The sequence below is a fragment of the Balaenoptera ricei genome, chromosome 16 (genome assembly GCF_028023285.1).
Source record: "Balaenoptera ricei isolate mBalRic1 chromosome 16, mBalRic1.hap2, whole genome shotgun sequence".
Lineage (NCBI taxonomy): Eukaryota > Metazoa > Chordata > Mammalia > Artiodactyla > Balaenopteridae > Balaenoptera > Balaenoptera ricei.
In genome coordinates this window covers 40,013,402-40,035,024 of record NC_082654.1, presented here as the reverse complement: position 1 = coordinate 40,035,024, position 21,623 = coordinate 40,013,402, and the positions used below count along the sequence as shown (strand labels likewise).

Below are 21,623 nucleotides of genomic sequence, written 5' to 3'. Positions count from 1 at the left end.
AGATCTACAGCTCCACTAGATATGAAAAGTAATGCCTTCATCATTTATGAGGACTGAACAATAGACAGTGAAAGGAGGAACAGAAAAGCTCCCGGGAAATAAGGCTTCCAGCCTGATGGAATATGAAACCTGTCAGTAACCCCTAGCCATGGAGATGTTCCCGCTGTGCAGAACCTTCAGTGTCTTTCCCTGAGCCTGACACAGCTGGTCCCCTGAGCGTTCCTGCCTTATTATCATCCTTTCTGGGCAATTCACGGCAGTGTTTCATTTAAACCCAGGGCCTTTAAGAAACAGCTCTTCTAAGAAACTTACACAAACAGTCTTCTAGAGTTGCTTGGGGTGTTAAACTGGGTAACAGCACATTTTGAGTCCTTTGCCGGATCATACATGTATACTTTATATTTTTTATAAAATGCAGACAGCATCTAACCATCTCATTTCCACTTGTCCCATTGTTCCAATTTATAAACATCTAGTTTTCCTCATTTCACTCGTCACTTAAGATGTTTACAATGGATTTAAGGAGAATGGCAAATAAGACACAGGGGGATCTAATCTCAGTTTTGTCACTAATAAGCTTCACGTCCTTGGAAAATCACAATATTTCTGAACCTCTAGATTTTAAAAAAATTTTTTTGTCATTACTGTTTTGTTCATCAAAGGGGATGAACAAGGATATCTCCTAAAATCCTTTCTAGGCATGAGGTTCTATAATGTGTTAATACCAGAACTAACGTCGTAAAGAATCTCTACAACTTTTCAAACCTTTCACTGTTATACATTTGCTAGCACTCTTACTTAGCACTTTACGCTCATCTTTTTTTATTCCACAAACACGTACGGAGAGAGTATCCCTGTATGCAAAGCCTTAGGGGAGGAAGTAGCATAATCCCAATTTTATAGAAATTAGAAACTAAAGCTCAGAGAGGTAAAGCAATTTGTTTAAAATCACACAGCCAGGGACTTCCCTGGTGGTGCAGTGGTTAAGAATCCGCCTGCCATTGCAGGGGACACGGGTTCGAGCCCTGGTTCGGGAAGATCCCACATGCCGCGGAGCAGCTAAGCCTGTGCGCCACAACTACTGAGCCTGCGCTCTAGAGCCCACGAGCCACAACTACTGAGCCCACGTGACACAACTACTGAATCCCACCGGCCTAGAGCCTGTGCTCCACCACAATAGAAGCCACCACAATGAGAAGCCCACGCACCGCAACGAAGAATAGCCCCTGCTCGCCGCAACTAGAGAAAGCCAACGTGCAGCAACAAAGACCCAACGCAGCCAAAAATAAATAAATAAAATTTAAAAGAGGATATAAAGATTACATTAACAGTCATATTAATTAAAAAAAAAAATCACACAGCCAGATGTGCAGGAAGAGTCAGAGGTCAACCTCAGGTCTGTGGCTCCAAAGCCCATTGTTTTAATCATCATGACAGTTTCAGGTCATTTCTCTATAAGACTGGGCTAAAATCTCTCAGATTACTCCTCTTACTTTCCAAAATCAGTTTCACTTTTTGGCTTCAACCTCATGATTAATTATATGTGATATGACTGAATTCTGATCGAAATAAATGTTTGCAAAATTACCTTTCAGTAAATCTAGTTCAATACCATAACAATGATCAAAAAAAGGAAAGAAAACTCTCCCAGAAGTCGCCATCCTATAAAAAGAAAGCTCCACTGAGTAGTTCCAATACCATATATGTCCAAATCTTCCCACTGGCCTTTTAAAAAAATGTAGCTGAGAGATTTGGAATTTGTTATTTTCCCAAGTGGGAACAAGTTCCCCAGAATCTATAAAGTATCAAAAATGTATTTTGATGAAAAAAAAAACAAAACAAACCACTGTGATTCTTGATGATGGACTTTAGCTATTTAAGAGCAGTATATACGAACAATTTTATCCTTACTTTCAATATCACATTGTAGGAATTAAAAAGTTTTATTCAACTTAGAAAAATCAAGCCAAAACACAATATGGACTTTATAAATCTGAAAAGTAAAAGGGCATGTAAACATGACTTCAAAAAAGAGTGTTCTCATGAATGCAACTCAAGTGTAAAAAAGAAATAACTTTCCACGTTTCTGCTATAGTTGTATGTTTGATTTTTAAAAAATTGTCTTTAATGTAGAAAATTGATTCTGTAAATGCCACTCACATGCCTTTTATTTTTAATTGAAAAGGCTAGAGATCATTTATCTTGATACAGAAAGTTTATGCATAGTCACAAACTAAAAAAGTCACACTGAAAATTAGCAACGTTTTTGACCTACCACTCTCACTGTTTGGAATTTATCCCGTATATAAATTAAAGACATATGAGAAAATGTGTACAAGAATGTTAGCTGCAGTGTGGTTTATGCTTACAAAAAACAAACAAAACAAACAACTATCACTATTAATAAGCTGAAGTACATGGAAACAATAGCACAGTACATGGTTATTAGACCAATACGGACTGATCTGGAAAGAAAGGAGCTATAGTTAAGGAAAAGAAAAAAAAAAAAAGCAGGTTGTTGAGGACTGTTACGGGATGATTCTACTTCAGGTAGAAAAACAAACAACAAACCAGAAACTCCAAATGAGCAGAGAAGTTCTCTATATAAAAAAGTTTGCATAAACATACAGAAAACTTAACATTGGCTGCCTGCTGAAGGATAGGTGGGAAAAACTGAGAGGAGAAGATCAAATTTTGTACATCTTTTTCTTGTCTGACAACCAGCATGCATTGCTTTGCCAATTAAAAAACAACCAAGGGAGTAGTCATAGTCCGAGGAAAGCTTAAAATCAGCAAATCTGAAATATCAAGAAGCATGTCCAGATTTTAACATGGTGAATATGGGTGCAGAGCCACACAAAAGAAACTTTTAAAAAAATTGCTATAGGGACTTCCCTGGTGGTCCAGTGGGTAAGACTCCACGCTCCCAATGCAGGGGGCCCGGGTTCGATCCCTGGTCGGGGAACTAGACCCCGCATGCATGCCACAACTAAAAGCCCGCACGCCGCAATGAAGATCCGGCGTGCTGCAACTAAGACCCAGCGCAGCCAAAATAAATAATAAAATTAATAAAGGAATACTTTTTTAAAAATTGGTCTAATATCAAGAAGCTCAGTGAGTCCAAGGCCTGTCTCATCCTGTGTGGACATCCCTGGTAATGCCCTGGAGAGGCTAGATAACCAGAGGATTTCAAGGCAGTATGTTTCCAACCCTGCTTCCACACTTCAGAAATTTGTCTTGCCTTGATAACAAACCAGAAAAAAACAAAATGTATTGCTACTTATCTCTTGCTTCACCGTGTCTAACAGTGACTAGATTTCCTCCTTTTTCTTAGCCCTACAGACAACAGAAAGCATACCCTACATTTGATCTACCCTTGATCCTTTCTTGCAGTCATAGACTGTTTAACATTTTTTTTCCTATCCTAGGAAAAATATAAATGACTGCCCCAAAGAGCAGTTTTGTATACTGACAGTTTCAAATAATCGTATTTCAGAGTTTTGAAACACTTTTTACAAAGGCAGCTTATTGTCAAATAGGGTATCAAATTGGGCAGTGTTAAATATTCTCTATTTCCCCTATTGCTTGTTTATCTAAGTACAATATAACGTAATATCTGAGCAAAGAAACCCATGAAAGAGGCCATGTGATCACACGTGAATTCTTTTTTATGCACAGTACAACTTCATTTTGGCATTGACCCTTGGTTACTGGGACAGACCAAAATAAGTACATCTCTCCTCAGTGTTAAATCACAAATGCTGTCATCAGCAAGACTACTTCACTTCCAGTCCCCTGGGGGCTTTCACATGAGAGGGGTCACAGACTGAATGAAATAGCCTTTTACAGGAAGACTGAATGGCACTTTCCAAGGGAATATTGATTCAAAAACTTACAGTTCGTTAAGTACGATCCACAATCTATTCCTTTGTGGTAGTTCAGACTACACTCATTTCTTTTTACCCTAGAATTGAAAGGCAGTTTATATTTAGGGCATCCCATAAAACATTTGGCTTTTCTCTTAAAAAATATTTAATGTATGTAAATAATCATATTAACTGGAGAGTATTAACATTTTTTTCTAAAAAGGACCTCAGACTGCAACAGGCCATGTTAAGATTTACCTAATTATGTTCTAGAATCTCAGAGTTATCAAGGAGATCAAATGACCTATTAGAAGCTATTAGAAGTTTCATCTAATAGCTGATTTTTTCTTATAATTGTCTTTTAATAATAGTTATGGGGGGAGACAGTGAGTAGGAAACCATTCCCTTTACTCTATCTCCTCACACATATATTTTTGTACTACTATTAATTTTCCATTCTTTCTCTCAGTTTTCTTTTCTCCCGCCAAATATGAGTCCAGAGGTTTCCTCACGGGGGTTTTAGGAATCTCCCTCAGGCCAATATCAATGTAAAAGAGCTCTCTATGCAAAGTGCACTATTGGTTTCTCTTTTGGTTTAGACTAAACACTAAAGAAGAACACTGCACCATGGCTTTTTAAGCACATTCCCCAAAATCACTACTAATTGGAAAACTATAATACTATATGTATTCAATGATACACTTTCCAAACACTTGACTCCTCATATTAAGAAAGTATGTTTTCATTTATATATGGAAGCTAAAAAAAAATAAAGCAAACAAACAAATATAACAAAACAGAAACAGACACACAGATTGAGAAATCAAATTAGTGGTTACCAGTGGGGAGAGGGAAGCGGGGGCAAGACAGGGGTAGGGAATTAAGAGGCACAAACTACTATGTATAAAAGCTACAAGGATATATTGTACAGCACAGGGAATATAGCCAGTATTTTACAATCGCTTTAAACAGAGCACAGTCTCTAAAAATATTGAATCACCATGCTGTACTAATATAATATTGTGAATCAATTTTACTTCAATAAAAAAAGAAAGTTAAATGTTTGAGAATATATTTTAATATTCAACTAAAGGACGTTCCAAACTACTAGTTGTACAATTGCTAAATATTATACTCCTGCTGCCATCTTGTGGTAATTTTTGGAATCTTCCTGCTTGATCTCTTTTCCTCCCTCCCTCCCTTCCTCTCCCTCCACCTTCCTTTTCCCCCTACCCTTTGGAGGGTACCTATATCCAAACCTTAATGAGTCCCTTTCTTAAGTAGGTAGGGAGACAACCTGCACTATATTCTGAAAGAAGAACGGATTGTTGCCAATTCCTCCTCCTGCCTGTAATATATTCCCTCCTTTCTCCTTATATTTTTCTCATTTTTCCACAAAACCATTTTTTTAACAATAATACTTTTTAAACAAATATTTATCTTTTAGATTAATCTAGTTTCCTACAAGTAAAGGGAATACAGATTATAGGAAAATATATGCGTATTTTATGAACGACTTTGCCTTCCAAACTTTTTCCAAATTGTACTTTTACAAAGAAAGAAAAAAAGCACCCTGTATTTCTGGCTACAAGATGCCACACAGCCACAGATACCGATTCTCAGGATCCAAGGAGGAGCCCTGGGGACACACTCTGGAAAGAGAGAGCTTCCCAGCAACCCCAGGCTGTATGGAGACCGGAGGCCTGGCATCCCTTTATTACTTCCCAACTGTCCCCTTCACCTATGGGCCCTGCTGTGGCATGGCAAAGGAATTCATACATCTGGGGGTAAATCACACATTTCTCTGATGATATATTAAAGTGAGTAATTCTTAACCAGACTGATTTACCATCAGAGCAAGAGTATATTTTATAAAAACCACCTTTTCCATCTAACTCTATGTCCCCACTCCAATTCCTGTGAAGAAACTTAGAGACAGCTATCCAAGGAGTCACCCAAAGACAGGTATAGTGAGAACTCGATTAGCCAGAATCTTCCACAACATGGAGGAGATGAGGATGGAAACAATCTGTTTCATTCCTTGTTGAAAATGACTTTAAAACCATCTTTCCGGGCTTCCCTGGTGGCGCAGTGGTTGAGAGTCTGCCTGCCAATGCAGGGGACACGGGTTCGAGCCCTGGTCTGGGAGGATCCCACATGCCGCGGAGCAACTGGGCCCGTGAGCCACAACTACTGAGCCTGCGCGTCTGGAGCCTGTGCTCCGCAACAAGAGAGGCCGCGATAGTGAGAAGACCGCGCACCACGATGAAGAGTGGCCCCCGCATGCCGCAACTAGAGAAAGCCCTCGCACAGAAACGAAGACCCAACACAGCCATAAATAAATTAAAAAAAAAAAAAACCATCTTTCCCTCTTTTGTGTTATTTATATCTATGTTATTCACAATCTGTATTTTTCTTTATTTTCCTTTAAAATCTATGAACCCTTAAAATGAAGCATTATTCTAAGCAACAGTAGCCACATGGCATAGATTTAATGTGATTGTTACATCTTTTCCCTCAGTACATTAAAATTCCTTACTGTTAATATAAAATAAATTAACTTGTGTGCCACCCAGAAGCATCCCTGACGCCACCAATATGTGAACATTACACGTTGGGAAATGGGGCTCTGATGTATACATGCTAAGTAGAGTACAGTAAATCTAACAACCATTATTTATAGATAAGTAGCTTTAAGTGTCACAGCATCAAGATTTTGATATTTTAGAGCCATAGTTCAGATCAGAAGTTCTCAAACATTTTTTCTGCAGTGACTCATGGGATGGATGAGTTCTCACGTGCAACACACTCTTGTGAAAAGACCGACTGTGGGTTCTGTGCAATTTCCTGCCATATATTTGTCATCTTCCCAGTCTGGGAAGCCAATCAGATGCAAGTCAAAAACCATCCCTAGGGAGGTGCCTGTGAATGCACTCAACCTTATTTCCTAAGAAGCAAATAATTCATGAAGTTTGATTTTTAACCTATTATTCACTCATTTTAAGCTTACAACTAATCAAACACACACCACTGTGCGCCATGACACCACAGCTGAAATCTGCTGAAGTAAGACATGAAATTTTGTCCTGAATATTTTAGAGTGAACTTATTCTCTGAGAGGAGACTGAATTGAATATGAATTGGTTCTATCCTCTAGAAGGTTTCAGGGTAGGTTTTTTTTTTTTAATTTGTTTGTTTTTAATACATTCTAGATATGTGCTGTTCTTACCCTGCCTCTGAAAATTAGCACGTGGGAAGAGAAATGTATGGTAAGCTGAGGGTTGTATAGGGTTGGAATTTTTACTATAAACAGACCTGGTTTCTACCCAGGGGTTTACAGCCTAACATATAAAAGAATTTTCTATTTTGAGAATTTTTAGCATATGTAGTGAAGTTCCTTGGTGGTCCTGTGAGACATGAAATTAACATTACCCACACCGGGAGGGCAATGAAAGTCATCAAGAAAAATACTAACATTTACCCAAAGGCTTTGGATTTGCTCATCAGGCAATACAGTTGAACAAACAGACCTACAATTATTTGTAAGAGGCAAATATACAAGTACTTTTACGATTCCCTATAAGGTTTGTCAGTAGCATTTTTTGCAGCATTTGAGGTCAAAGTGCTCAAATAAAGACACATCTGAGGATTTAAAACACATTTTGAAGCGCTCTCTAAATTGACCTAGAAAGGAGGAGCAGTTTGAATTAGCAACAAGTCAGAGAGCATAATTTAAGAACTGTACTTGGGACTTCCTTGGTGGTGCAGTGGTTAAGAATCCGCCTGCCAATGCAGGGGACACGGGTTCGAGCCCTGGTCTGGGAAGATCCCACATGCCGCTGAGCAACTAAGCCCGTGTGCCACAACTACTGAGCCTGTGCTCTAGAGCCCGCGAGCCACAACTACTGAAGCCCATATGCCACAACTACTGAAGCCCGCGCACGTAGAGCCCGCGAGCCACAACTACTGAAGTCCACGTGTCACAACTACTGAAGCCCGCGCACCTAGAGCCTGTGCTTCACAAGAGAAGCCACCGCAATGAGAAGCCCGCGCACCACAATGAAGAGTAGCCCCCGCTCGCCGCAACTAGAGAAAGCCCACGTGCAGCAACAAAGACCCAATGCAGCCATAAATAAATAAATAAATAAATATATAATTAAAAAAAAAAAAGAACTGTACTTGTAGAATCTTTATCACAAGGAAAAAAAATTCAAATTAAGTCCTAACAAGGTAATTACAGCAGATGTCTTACTGGATTTGCCTTATTAAGGCAAATTCATTTATTAAATAAACACTCAGATGAAATCAGCATGTTATCCCCTTACACACCAAAGTGTTATCAGCATGCTCATTCACGTAATAAAATCAACCCAAATCGACTCCTAGTATCAACATGTTGACTGTTTAGGACTAATTTCCAAGAATATGTCAAATCAACATGCACTAAAAAAAAGGTTAACCCCACAGCCAACACACTAGACAGGACAAATTACAGAAAGTATTTTACAACTTTCTAGCTAATATAAACTTTATATTGATTGAATTTAAAACTCCACTATTTTCTAAGGTAGCATGGGTTTCTATTATATGCCCACACAAAAAACCAATATGAAAATGTTTAAAATAAAAGCAACATAACGTACACTGAAGTCTGCGATCCACCAGCAATGTTTAGGGAGTAGTGCAGAGTAAGGTTAAGAGTTTTTTAAAAGGAATCTGTTGTTCAGAACAACAGTAAAGAGATTAGTTCTATCGGCCTTTATATAATAAAACAAATCTATTTCAAAGATACACATTTTCTGGAAATATCTATTTTTCATTGAGAAATATTCTAAAGCATTGTATATTTTCGATATGAGCAATTAATTATTTTTAAAACTTTAGGAAATTCAAATTGTACAATATCTAAAAAATCTGAAATATCTGAAGACATGAAAGATTTTAAAAGGTTAGAGTACTATTCTGAACAAGACCTCTGTTCTACGTTTGCGGTTGTATGAGATTTGCAAATGAGAGATCTGGCAGGAGTTCCAGATGTCAAGCTAGAAGAGAGGAACCAGGGACCCAAAAGAGAGATGCACAACACAGGCAGATCCAAGAACAAAGAAAAAGAAGGTAAAAAAATCATCACTGGGTAAAAGCAGGAGGTAGTAAGTACTTCCATAAGAAGCAACAGAGATTGATCCTAGTACCCTGCTCTGGGAGACAGTATTGGACTGTGTGTCTAATACCAAGCACAAGCATTTGACAAGCTGCAAGATGCTGTCATCTATTTCATGATAATAGACCAAGAAGTAAATCCTCCTTTCCCCAAGAAACTGATTGGGCCAAACTAGAGGAGGTTCAGAATAATAACTACCATAAGAAGTATAAAATCATAAACTGAATAAATCGGCAATTTGTGTGTATACATATATGTACATACTCATATACATACACATTACTCATACACATAAACATAAACATATAGCCCCTTTTCTCTTCAGGGATCCAACAGCACAGGACACTAACAAAGCTAGTAGTCATTTTTGACAATTTCCAAACTTCTGAGCTTTCACTTTTGTGAAACAGGATATGCTATCCCTGGTTTATCTCAGAACTCACAGTAACTTCCAAGAGCTACAAGAATCTGAGATAACAGAGGGTCCTGAACTCTGATAAGCAAATTCTCAGTGGCAAATGAAAATAATTATTCCTACTCAGAGCAACTATAAAATCACCTGAAAATCTTATCAAAAGAAAGGGTTTTAATGCACCCTCAGCATCTCCTACACAGTGTGGGGAAAGGGCACTGGGCAACAGCCACTCAGTAAGGAAAGAGGAAAAAGATAGAACATCTTTTGTTTTTTCAGGTCTTTTAGAAATATTTTCACGAGGGTCAGTCAAATCTCTAATGAACGCATGATTAAATGAAAACTTGCAACCTATACATGTATCAAGGATTCAGATGGAACAAGAACTCCTGGTGTATTACAAATATATCTGGAAAATGTACTTGATCCCAGAACCCAACCCAACACCAAAGCAAAGTGGATATGTCTTAAATAGTAAGTATAAATAGATAATAACTTGGAGATATCAATTGACCAACTCCGGTACTGATGCAAAATTAAGAAACCTACATTGTCTTTCTGGTCCCATTTCCGAGATCTTTTAAAAGGCACTTCAGTAATGATTTGCTCAGTTTTCGCATCACTAAAACCAGAGTAGTATCTACCTCCTGTACCTCTTTGACTGAATGTAGGTGTGAGGTGCTTATGCTTGGAACCCGTCCTCTTCAAATTACACGCGGCAAGATACAAGGATCTTGACAAGCAAGCCTGCCTAAAAATCCTCCCCTCGCCTCCTCAGCTTTTCTCCCTTTCAACTCTCATCATAAATATTACTCCTCTGAGTAAACTAAACGAATGTCCTCTCCCAGAAGCTCCTGTTAAAACATTACTGTGTTAATCCAGAAAGGATAACTGGTTAACATATTGGTATGTTGTCAGGTAGTAATAAATTCCTTTGGATGGAAGGGTTGGTAGGGATGAAGGAATCAGCAGGAGGGGTCTGTAAGGCAAAAGGCAAAGGGTACAGTGAATGATATCCAAAGGCAGCACCCAAGATCCTTTTCACATCCTTCCTAACTGCACTATTCATCGGCGCCACCTATGACATGACACTGAGCTAGAGAAGTTGAGTGAGGAAGGAAGAAGAGGGAATGATTAGGAAATGACAATCCCCAGAGCGGGACGGCCTGAGGAAATTCTGGCCTGGCACAGCACACCCAAGGCATACGTGCTGGATACAAGGGCTCATTGGTCACTTTTTCATAAGGTCAGTTTCGTGCTGGCTCTAAGACTTTTCAAAAAAAAAAAATCCTATTCTAATTTAGGGCAGGTTCTTTTCTTCCTATTTGGAAGGATTCACCAGTTAGTAAGATGGAACTGGCCAGATTCCAAGGCTATAGAATATAACTGTTGAGAACTGGGGCTCTAAAAACTGCAAGATTGGGGTTTCAAACATGTCTGGCATTTCCTAGCTGTGAGATCTTAGGTAAGTGAATTAACTTCTTCAAGCCTCAGAGTCCTCACATGAAAAGTACGTATGTGATCTAGGACCACTGGGAGAAAACAACGAGCTACTGAAAGTAAACAGCTTAGCACTGTGTTAACATCACTAAGATTAGCTCTCTTTATTATTCTTAGCATCGCTATTTTAAAGCATTGTGTATTTTCTATGTGAACAATTAATAAGCTGGGCCCAGAATTCCACCGGTACCCGCTCATTTCACTGAAGTTGCTTATATCAAAATTAGGCCAAATCCCTTGATTTAGTCTGAAGGTTAAACCAGCTGAAATGAATCAGAGATGCAAAAGGCAAAGAGTTTTCTGGGGCATCCATTCCAAAGCATCCATGTCCCAGTGGAAGAAGGTACAAGTTCCTGAGGAAGAATTTACATCATCAGGAATCAAGGGATTTGTGACAGGAATAGCTCAAGTGGCTTGGAATACAATATATTATTCCCGTAACAGATTAATATTGATTCCAGCCTTTGCTTAAGCTAACTTAAAAAAACAACAACTGTATGCAGTCTTCAGAGCTAACTGGGTGGTCAAAATAAGGAATTTAGGTGTGTATAAAAAGTTAAGGGGGAGAATTAGGATATTAGGTAATTCTTGATGTGGAATATATGCATGCAGGGAATCAGAAGTTCACAGAAAACCATGTGAAATACTCAGTTATTCGGTAAAGTGTCATCATCGTCATCCAAAACAGCCTACAGTTTTCAGTGATTATCACTTGATCTCTACTGGGCATTTCTAAGGGGCCTGAAAATGACGGCTGCAATAAGTCGGATGTTTTCTTTTTAAACATGATCATCATACTGTACACTTGATACTTACGCTGTGAGCTCAGATCTTCCCTTTCCCTAGTATAATTTTCATCTAAGCATTCCTTAGATACTTAGATCATTCTTAATGGAGATTGTGCATTATACCCTCTGTGGACGCATGGAAATCTGGCTAATTGGACTGACTTGATTACAACAGTCGGTGAATTCTCCCATTTCCTTCCACTGCAATAAATGCTGAAGATATTTTTACCACCGATTATGTAAATATTTCAGATTACAATCATTTTCTAAAACAGTGGTTACAGGCAAAAGTTCTTTTATCATTCCGCCCACCAAACAATTCCTACACTTTCAAAATATGTTTCTTTTCTTGTTAGTATAAAAACTGGGTGTCCTAGTAAAGTTTGAAACAAACCCATAGCATGAATAGCTATCACTAAATCCTACAGCAATTGCAATTGAACATTAGCTTTGTGATAAAGCAGTCTCCTTCAGCCCCAGTAAGGGCATCAGGATGGCACAACTTTTAACAAAGGATGCACAAGCTGATGGAATGTCTACTCCCCAAATCCAAATATCTGAAAATTAGCAAATACACTTTTATTTTGAAAGCATCTTGTTTGCTGTTAAATGTTGTGTCCCAGATATACTTTTTAAATTATTTCTTTTCTTGGCCAAAATAAGGTGTCTCACCAATGATAATTAAGTTAGTACTGTCTCTTTAAATGCTAGGATGAGTACCTAATTCCAGAGGTTACTATGCCCATATATTATACCTGTCAAAATTCTTTAAACTCTAATGAGTCAGCTTGCTGAAAATACACTGCACGCTTCCATTTGAAAGTATAAAGCTAAGTGCTGAGTGGGAAAAAGTTTACACTCAGTCCCAGCGTAAATCAGCGCACAGAGGAAGTAGAAAAGCACTTCAGCTAGCTGTTGCAGACACAAATACGCGCCCGACCGACCTCTACTGCGCATGATCTACTCTTTTGATGAATGTTCCTACCCCTAACCCAAAAACGTCGGGAGTGTGTGTGCGGGGGGGGGGGGGGAGGGCGGGGGGGGGGAATAAAAAAAAGGAAGATGATGTGTACGTATGAAAGATCAGCCATTTCCTCTCAGTACACACAAAAACGCTTCTCATTCCTTGAGAGATTTCTTATCAAGGAAAATAAAAGTGCCTCTTTGAGAGCTAGCTCCTGAATGAGAGTGGACTCTGGGAGAGACACTTTCCTCTCCTGTCCTCTGTAGACCCCGGTGAAATCTCCTCTTTGCTACGAGGTGGTGCTGGTTACTCTTTGAGGGGAACAGTCCAGACACAGAGATCTGAAATTTCAAAAATGCGATAAAGCCCCAGCCGGTCAGCCCTAGGAGGCGAACAGCTGCCGGGTGACCGCTGATGAAGTGGCTTCTTCAGGAGATGGGCAGATTGATTCCAGCTGCTGAGAGCGGGGCAGGGCAGCGGCCGAGGAATGCGCAGCTCAGCTGAGGCAAGACACAGCAGCTTCCCAACCAAGGGCAAGGCCAAATGTTAGCTCTGATTGCAGTCTTGGCCTGAGAGAAGTAAGAATGCCATTGTTCCATTTGATAGGGACTTCCAAGGCAGCCTGGGCCAAAAGGTGCTATGTGCACGGTGTCATTTTAGAAGTGGAGCGTCGCTCAGGAAATCTGAAAGCTGTCCCTCGAGACGTTGGTTCAGAGTGGGCCTGCAGTTCCCAAGGTGAATCCTTTCTTCCTGATTCCTGTTGTTCTCCCCCAACCCACTCCCAGCTCCTGGCCCTTTTCCAACAGCTCTCAACCCCTACCCAGACTCCTTTGCTCCCCTCTCCCCGACTCCCACACACAAACACTGTAATCAGTACACAACTGAAACAGACAAGGAAGGGGTGCAGCGGAGGAGTGGGGGACATCCAGAGCCCTGCAACTGGCCTGGATGGAGACATACAAGAGGACATGCTCTTTAGAAGTACTGGCCTCAAAGTCAGAGAGCTTAGGGGGAAGGACTAATGTACGGGTCCCCTGAGGGCCCCAAACTCAGACGCCAAGTGATCTAACAACAGGGAAGGGGTAAGAGGTAGGTGGGCATGAAGGCACGCCTAATGGAATATTCAATATCCTGAGAAATGCACTTTCGGCCGTGCACTTCCAGAGACTAAAAGCCAGTAATGGGCTTTGGAGTCTGCACTTCCTCTCCCTAATGTCCAGAGGCGCTTTAATGCTGCAGCCAATCGATCAGCCTTCTCCGGTGAAGGCGGCCAGTGGAGAGCAAAAGCTTCCTACTTGTGGCCAAAATCGCCCGGCCTCCTCTGCACACCACGAAAGAGCGACACAACTTTGAACTGTCAGGACTTGGCTCTCAACGTGCCGGGAGAAGGAAAGGAAGGAGCCTGGAGGCGTCCAGAGAAATAGCTCCCCTCCCTCTTCATCCCAGCTTTTCCAGGGAGAGACTCAGAAGGAAGACAAACAAGGAGGGGGCATTATCCACCCTGGGACAGGGCTGACCAGTAGCCCCAAACCTGCTTCAGGTGCAAGGTCACCGAACCGCCTCCAAGCCCTGGGCAGCCCAAGATGTGGCGCTTCTGGAAGGGACACAAACTGAGCAAAAGAACATCCAGAAAGTGGGGTTTCTTTACAGTCTCCTGCTGACATCGCTTGCTGCCTGGAAAGTGACCCTCAGAGGCTGATTCCTGCCGCGGAGACGCACCCCAGTCCCGCCTCCCCCCGCCCCCCCCCCCCCGCGCCTTCCCAGCGGGGCTTGGGCTCCGGGCAAATTCAGTCCCTAAATTGAACCCAACCCTGTCCAGCCTCCCGTCGCCGCTCCCAAGAGGCTCCAGCGCGCACTGAGCATGCCCTGTGGCCTGGGTTTGGGGGGTCACCTCCGGGAAACTTTCCGGGCCCCGGGATGGGCCGGGTTCTGTCCCCCGCGGGCGCCCCCCCCCAGGGGTGCGCGAAGGAAAGACCGCGCGACTGCAGCCGCGTGCGGAGCGGCCAAGTTAGCGGGCGCGACAAAACTTTCCACGCTCCTTCTTCCCACCCCACCTCACCCCGCCGCAGGGGCGCGTCTCCCCGAGGAGCTCGCCTTTCCCAGCCCGGCGGAGACGAGCACAGCACGTGATGGGCAGAAATAAAAATAAACACTTCCCATTCCCGGCCCGCGAGGGCCAGCCCCCACTCGGCCCGCTGCGGAGAACTATAGGGGCGCCCTGCGTCGAGCAGCCCCCGAGCCGCCGCGGCCCGGAGCCCCCAGCGCCATCCCCCCCAGGACGGCCACCCGGCCCGCCCGCCGCGAGGGGTGGCCCCGCTCCGGCCCTCCGCGCCGAGCCCCGGCGCCTACCTTTCGGATTTGGTGAACTTCCGGAATGCCTGTCGGAGGTCGTGGAAGGACCTGTACGTCTGCGGCTCGGCCGAGATGCCCTGTGCCCGGGTGGTCCGGGGGCCGATGTGGGTCGAGGGCACGGGCAGCACCGACTGGCACTTATGGAGCTTCCTCTTCAGCTCCTGGATTTCCTCCTCCTTCTCTGACAGCCGCTTCTCCAGCTCTTTGATCCTCTCTTCCTTGAGCATGAGAATCTTGGCAAAGTCTTCCTCTAGCTCGCTCATGTTTTCCCTGAGCCCCTCCGCGAAACTTTGTCTCGGGCGGCGGCGGCGGCGGCTGGGACGACAGCCGGGCGAGGCGAGCGCGGAGTGAGCGAGCGAACGGGCGCTAAGTACTCGAGCGCAGCGGTGCCGCTCCTAGTGCGGCGCGAGGAGCCGCTTTCTTCGATCCGCCTCTGCTGAAGGGACTAAAAGCACCGAGGGCAGGATGAGAAGTCTAAAAGCGAAGGAGAGGAGAGGCAGAGTGCTAATCGCCAGTCTCTCCGGGGAATAGGTGATTATCTTTCATTGAGAAACCAATTAGAGCTGCCCTTCCTCCCCTGAGACCCCCTCCCCCGTCCCCCTTTCCCAATCACTTCGTGAGAACACGGCGCGCGCGCCACCCCACCGAGAGCCTGCTTTCTAGCTGGGAGGGTTAGACCAGTGAGCCTGGTCTCACCTCATCACATAATAATCACTCTTGCACGCTGTATGGTACCAAAGGAAAGGGGTGGGGTGGAGGTGGAGGGGAGAGCTTTATGCCACTTGATCCTTGAAATAGCAACAATTACCATGTGATCTGGCAGATGACGCAGCGCTTGTAACTGGAGCCTAAAGACTTTGTGGTGTGTGTGCGTGCGTTTGTGTGTGTGTGTGAGTGTGTGTGTGTGAGACATTTCATAAATATTAAACTGCCTTTAGACAATAACCTGCGTGAATTCATCTTTGTTTTCACCTTTTACTTCTGCTCTGGATGATAAGGGGGTGTGTGTGTGTGTTTCTAACTGGGAAGTTCTGTGGTTGTGACCCCAAGTAATAAGAATGACAGAGCACTCGCAGTTCCAGGTGTTCTCAGCATAAAATTTTAGTGGAAATAGTAAACTAAAATGGTTGGTGGGTAAGTTGGATAAATTACTCATAGGGTAATGAGCCAATGTTTACCGAAAAGAAAAAAAGGTCCATGCATCCATCGTACACTTCTTAGAGTTTGGATTCTATTTCATCTGCTACAGTTAATATTTGTATATTGAGCATCCAAATTATATCACCATACCATCTTATATGGTTGCGAATTGGGGGCTACCAGTGCTAAACTGCTGGCTCACCCTCCCAGCTCCTGTCTTAGGGAAAAATAGCTTCTGTTATCTGTATTTCTCCCTCACCTGTGCCTCCATCACCACACTCTCTGCTAAAGGGATTTTTATACTCATTTGAACCCGGAGTATTTGCTATTTCCTACACTTTATTTTTTGTATATGTATATGTCACAGGGAGCATTTTTCATAACATAAATCACTGTTTAAGAGTTTGTCTGGGTAGGTGGGAGGAGCATTTCCTCAGGTAATGATCCACAAATTAACATGGCTTTTTTAAAGAAAAAAAAAAAAAAAGGATGCAAACTAAGATACCAAAGGGTTTTTGTAGAAAGAGTAATTTTCCTTAAAAAGAAAGATAAATGTACAATCCACTGGCTACTTATTAAAAAAAATCTTTCTACCTTGTCTGAAACACCTCAGTAAAGGAAAAAGCAGGCGTATACTTTCATTTATAAATAAACCCTAAAATATATTTTATTCTGAAGATTTCTTTATTATTTACTGTTAGTTCTACTCATCTGATTATTTTAAATTAAAAACATTTTAAGCCTCTTCTGAATTTTTAATCACACCAGATGCTCAAGACTGGCTTCATCTACTCATATTTGAGAAGGAGTTCTCTGTCTTGTTGATAGTTACTATTCTATTGCTCCTATCTATAAACGATCGGCTATAATCCTTTTAGAAACTCAAAATAATTGGCATTTAAAAATACATTAGAAAAAAATTTTATCACCTTCAAATATCTAGGCATAAGTTCAGTTTTATTTATGGGAGATACAGAAATAGTTTTTAAATGATTCTTAAATGGACAGGTTATTTTCAAGCCTTATACTAATCTTAAATGCAGATATTCAGATGTTTCTCTTGCTTATTAAAAAAAGAAACGTTTAGACCAATATTTTACACACATCTCAAAACCCGAAATTCATCCCTATCTTCCAAAATTAATCTTATTTTTTTTAAATAAATCAGTTTTAACTTAGGTAATGTTGACACCTGGTGACCTTAAATCGTGTCCACTGGCTTAGGAAATACTTAGAGCACAAGGAATGCTTGAGAAAATACAGACTGGTAGAAGAGTATATGTTGATTTATTAAAAATCATAGCATTTTAAATCTGTAAGCAACTTTGAAGATGATCTAACCCAACCACTTCATATTATAAAGGAGGAAAATGAGATCTTGAAAGGTGAGGTCCAAGATCACCCAAGGGCAAAAGTTTGAAGCCAGGATTCCCCAGACCATGCTGCTCCTAGCTTGAAGCCTGAAAATCTAGAAATTCTACGATTCTGACACTCTAGTGTTCAAAGATGTGACTTTACCCTTTGTTCTTTGCTTTTAAATCTGTAGCAGAAAGTTTCAACTGTCAAAGCTAAAAGTGTTAATGAAACCTTAGATTTTTTTTTTTTTCTTAAAGGAGAAGGTCGCCATCTAGTGCCCTTGGAGATATTTGCTAAATAAATATCTTAATCACAGGGAAGTGAGGTTAGGTCCTTAAATACCTGTGCGAGAGTTTTCATGTTCCATGTTTGAACGAAATAAAGAAAATATACAGAATTTTGTGTCAGAATAAAACATTTGTAAAAATGACAAATTTAAAAATCCTTTAGCTACTAGATAATGACAGTGATGGTACATATCCCTTGAGTGTTTAATATGCACCAGCACAGGGCTAAACCCTTTATGTGACTAGCTGGGTTTAATCCCCAAGATGACTCTGTAAGGCAGGTACTATTATTTATTCTCATTTTATAGATGGAGAAACTTAGCCAGATTAATATGCCCATGGCCACAGTGTCCAGATTTGACCCAGGCTGTCTTAATCCCCATGCATACTGCTTCTACCTGAAATACATTAAAATGTCCACTTCTCTATGAGCCCAGTGACAAGCAAAACTAGAAGTTCTTTGTTGATGAGAACACACTAAATTTAAAATCCCATATAAGCTCAGATAAGTATCTAAGACTCTGGCTTCTCAGCAACCAATCTCTTTACCAAAGTTGTTTTCCTTATGATACTTTGGGATCTATTATACATTTCATATACAGTTTCAAAAGTACATGTACCTTCACATGTTATGATGACGCTTTGCCTCTCCACCTCCACCCCGCTAATAAGGAACACTTTCTAAAGAACTTGAAGCCGTATGGATGTGAGTAGCTCATAGGGAATTCCTGTCCTTTAATCCAGGTCAGTGTCACATGGGGCAATGGGAAGACAGTATCTATACATAAAAAAAAGTCAATAATAATAATAAAACGGACTAATAATCAGTCTGCTTTTTATTATCACTATATGCCAGGAGTTCTCACCAATGTCAGTGATAAAATACTCCTCCCCCCCGCAAAGAATATTATTGGTCTAAGTTCAAGCAATTTCTGCATTTATTGTTGAGCGGGTGGACCACTCCCATTGCCCCACCCTTGGAACAACACTGACCTTGTTGCATGTTACAAGGATCCAGAGTGAAGAAAATAGTCATGTGCAGATGGTTTGAGTGAGGTCCCACGGATGGCATTAGGAGTGCAGAGAAAGTTTTGGGGAAATGAAAATATAGACAAGGGTCTAAGTTTTTGGGAATGGGTGAGATGAGGGGAATTTAAACCATTTTCAATACCTTACATCCAAACACCGCTCTTGGCTACAAAGTTGACAGTAATTGTGGGAAATTGCACGCAATACATTTTCCATCAAGGGAGGCAATTAGTAAACTAAGAGTATTGGACTGGATCCAAAAACTCTATATTTATTTCTCAGCTCTGTCACTTCCCAAGCTGTGTGCTCTCAGGCAAATCCCTAAACTTATCTGGGATTCACTTCCCTCATTTGTAAAATGGGGAGCGGGAGGCACCTTGGGTCCATTTCACCTTTCTATCTTTAAAGATTCTATGGAATTCTGCTCTCCCTATGACTTACATTTTGAAATTATCAGTCTGTTTTTATAGACAACATCCATTTGTGTACTTCAGCTGAGTTTAAAACTGAAAAGAAAGATTTATGATGGAGTCTGGTTGGTCCTATAAAGATTACAGTGACTTTGTGATTAACAGAAACTTGGAGCATTTTCAGTTAATTCTACATCATACTTGATGTGGCTTCAACGTTGTCACCTAAATCATATTCTGGTGACCATAAAGTGTGGTCACACCTTAGGCGAGATAAAAGCTTGAAGCCTTGAAATACACCCACATCTATGCTAACCACCACACAGAACATGAAAATAGCAAATGAAGTGTTGCCTCAGTTAAACTTCAAAACTGGTTTCAATGTATTGAATTTACTTAATGTAGCATAGGTTATGTTTTCTTGTAAAATATGTTCCTACAGAAAAGCATGCATAAATGTTTTTCACCATGTGGTCCTATTGGTGTAAGTGGAGTTCTTTTTCATGCTGCGTGCAATAGGAAAACCATTGCCTTTTACAATTTTCTGTGATAGCTGTCTAAAGGTTTGAAAAAAATTTTTTTCCTAGGAATTCTGAAAATAAAACTAAGAGATGATGGTACTTAAATATTGTAGAAATCAAGTTCTGCCATATATTAAGAACCTTGAACCTGAAACATGGAGGTACACGTGCTATGGGACTTCAGGCAAATAATTTCATCCCCGAGACTTAGTTTTCCCAACTATAAATCGGACTTATGGATATTCAGTTCTCACATCTGCATCTTTAAGGCTCAGATGCAGTGAGATGAAAACAAGATGTTATCATTTAAATGTGACCTTACATAAATAATATAAATAAAATGGTAATGGATCCTCTGCTTTGATTCTTGGTGGAGAAGGTAGCCCATCAGGGGACTGAACAGACTGGTGTGGTGGTGATGGTGGTGGTAATATTTATACTACATTCAGCCTACTCCTTACTTGTGTAGGCAGAATTCAAAGACAGCCCCCAAGCTTCTCACCGCTTGGTGATATGCACCTTCTTCCAGTTATTCAAACACTAATCGAGGTGCTGCTCTGGAGGCATTTTGCAAAAGTAACTGAAGTATCTTAAAGTTGGCATTAAGATAAGATCTACTGGGTGGGTCTGACCTAATCAGGTGAGCCTTTAAAAGGGACTGGGCGTTTCCTGGAGACAGGATTCTAAGTATGAGAGGGACTTGACTCAGGGGAGATTCTCCACTGCTGCCTTTGAAGACAGAAGGGGCCGCGTGACAAGGAATGCAGGTGGAACCTAGGTGATGAGAATAACCGCTGACAGATGGCCAGCAAGGGGATCTCAGTCCTACAACAGAAGGGAACTGACCCCTATCACAACCACGAGAGTGAGGAAGAGGACCCTGTGCGCCAGATGAGAGTACAGCATGGCTGACATCTTGATCTCACCTTGATCAGAGGACCCAGTCATGCTCTGCCCAGACTTCTCACCTCCACAGCTGTGAGATAAAAAGCAAGTGTAGCTTTAAGTCTCTAAGTTTGCGGTAATTGGTTAGACAACAAGATAAAACTAATGAATTACTCAGCTACCATTTTTAAATGACCATTAAAAATGCCAGAAATGTTTTACCACTCTCAGAAAGCCTGACTTTACAAAAGAGTCATTTTTAGTGAAGCTACTTTAGTACATTTCAAATGGGTACTTGGGGACATCAAAAGTTGTTATAAATTATAAATTGCTTAAAGCACACTGATGACAACACAGGTAGCCTTCTGAGTGTGACAAACTCTCTTCCATAAAAGATATTTATGTTTAAAAGTTGCGTCTTATTATGACTGAACTGTACATCCTTCCAACCACAGGTTCTAGAAGGGATTGGAACCACTCACTAGTTCAAATTTTTACGGAGTAGAAACGCTACCATAGTTTACCTTGGGTAGTGAACTTGCTCTGTGACCTTGGGCAGATTATTTCATCTGCTGAGCCTTATAGGTTTCTAATCTGTAAAATAGTAATAACTCTTGTACAGCAGTATGTGTTTTTATAATATGTTCAGCTCTGGGAATACAATTAAATATCTTGGATTCTTATTAATTGGATATTTCCATAGCCGTTCATGGAAATTAAGTGCCCCCATATCATATTGCCTTTCAGGTGCCGGTTCTAATCAAATATTTGAGAAGAGGGGTTGGGAAAGAATACAAGTCCTTTGAGTCTATCTTTTTATTTGATTTGACTTGATGTTTTGGTTTGATTTTTTTACTGAGGAGTAGTTGATTTATAATGTTGTGTTAGTTTCAAGTGTATAGCACAGTGGTTCAGTTATATATATACATACATATATTCTTTTACAGAATCT

General features: G+C 41.1%; 1 protein-coding gene across 1 annotated transcript in view; it reads right to left on the bottom strand.

Annotated features, from left to right (window-relative positions):
* The window catches only part of PRKG1 (protein kinase cGMP-dependent 1), a 1,231,781-nt gene extending 1,216,159 nt beyond the window's left edge, over window positions 1–15,622 (bottom strand). The window contains exon 1 of the mRNA XM_059899096.1: window positions 15,041–15,622. Coding sequence (XP_059755079.1) covers window positions 15,041–15,306 — 266 coding nt within the window. The 5' untranslated portion in view covers window positions 15,307–15,622. The remainder of the gene's footprint in view (window positions 1–15,040) is intronic.
* Window positions 15,623–21,623: the final 6,001 nt, after the last annotated feature.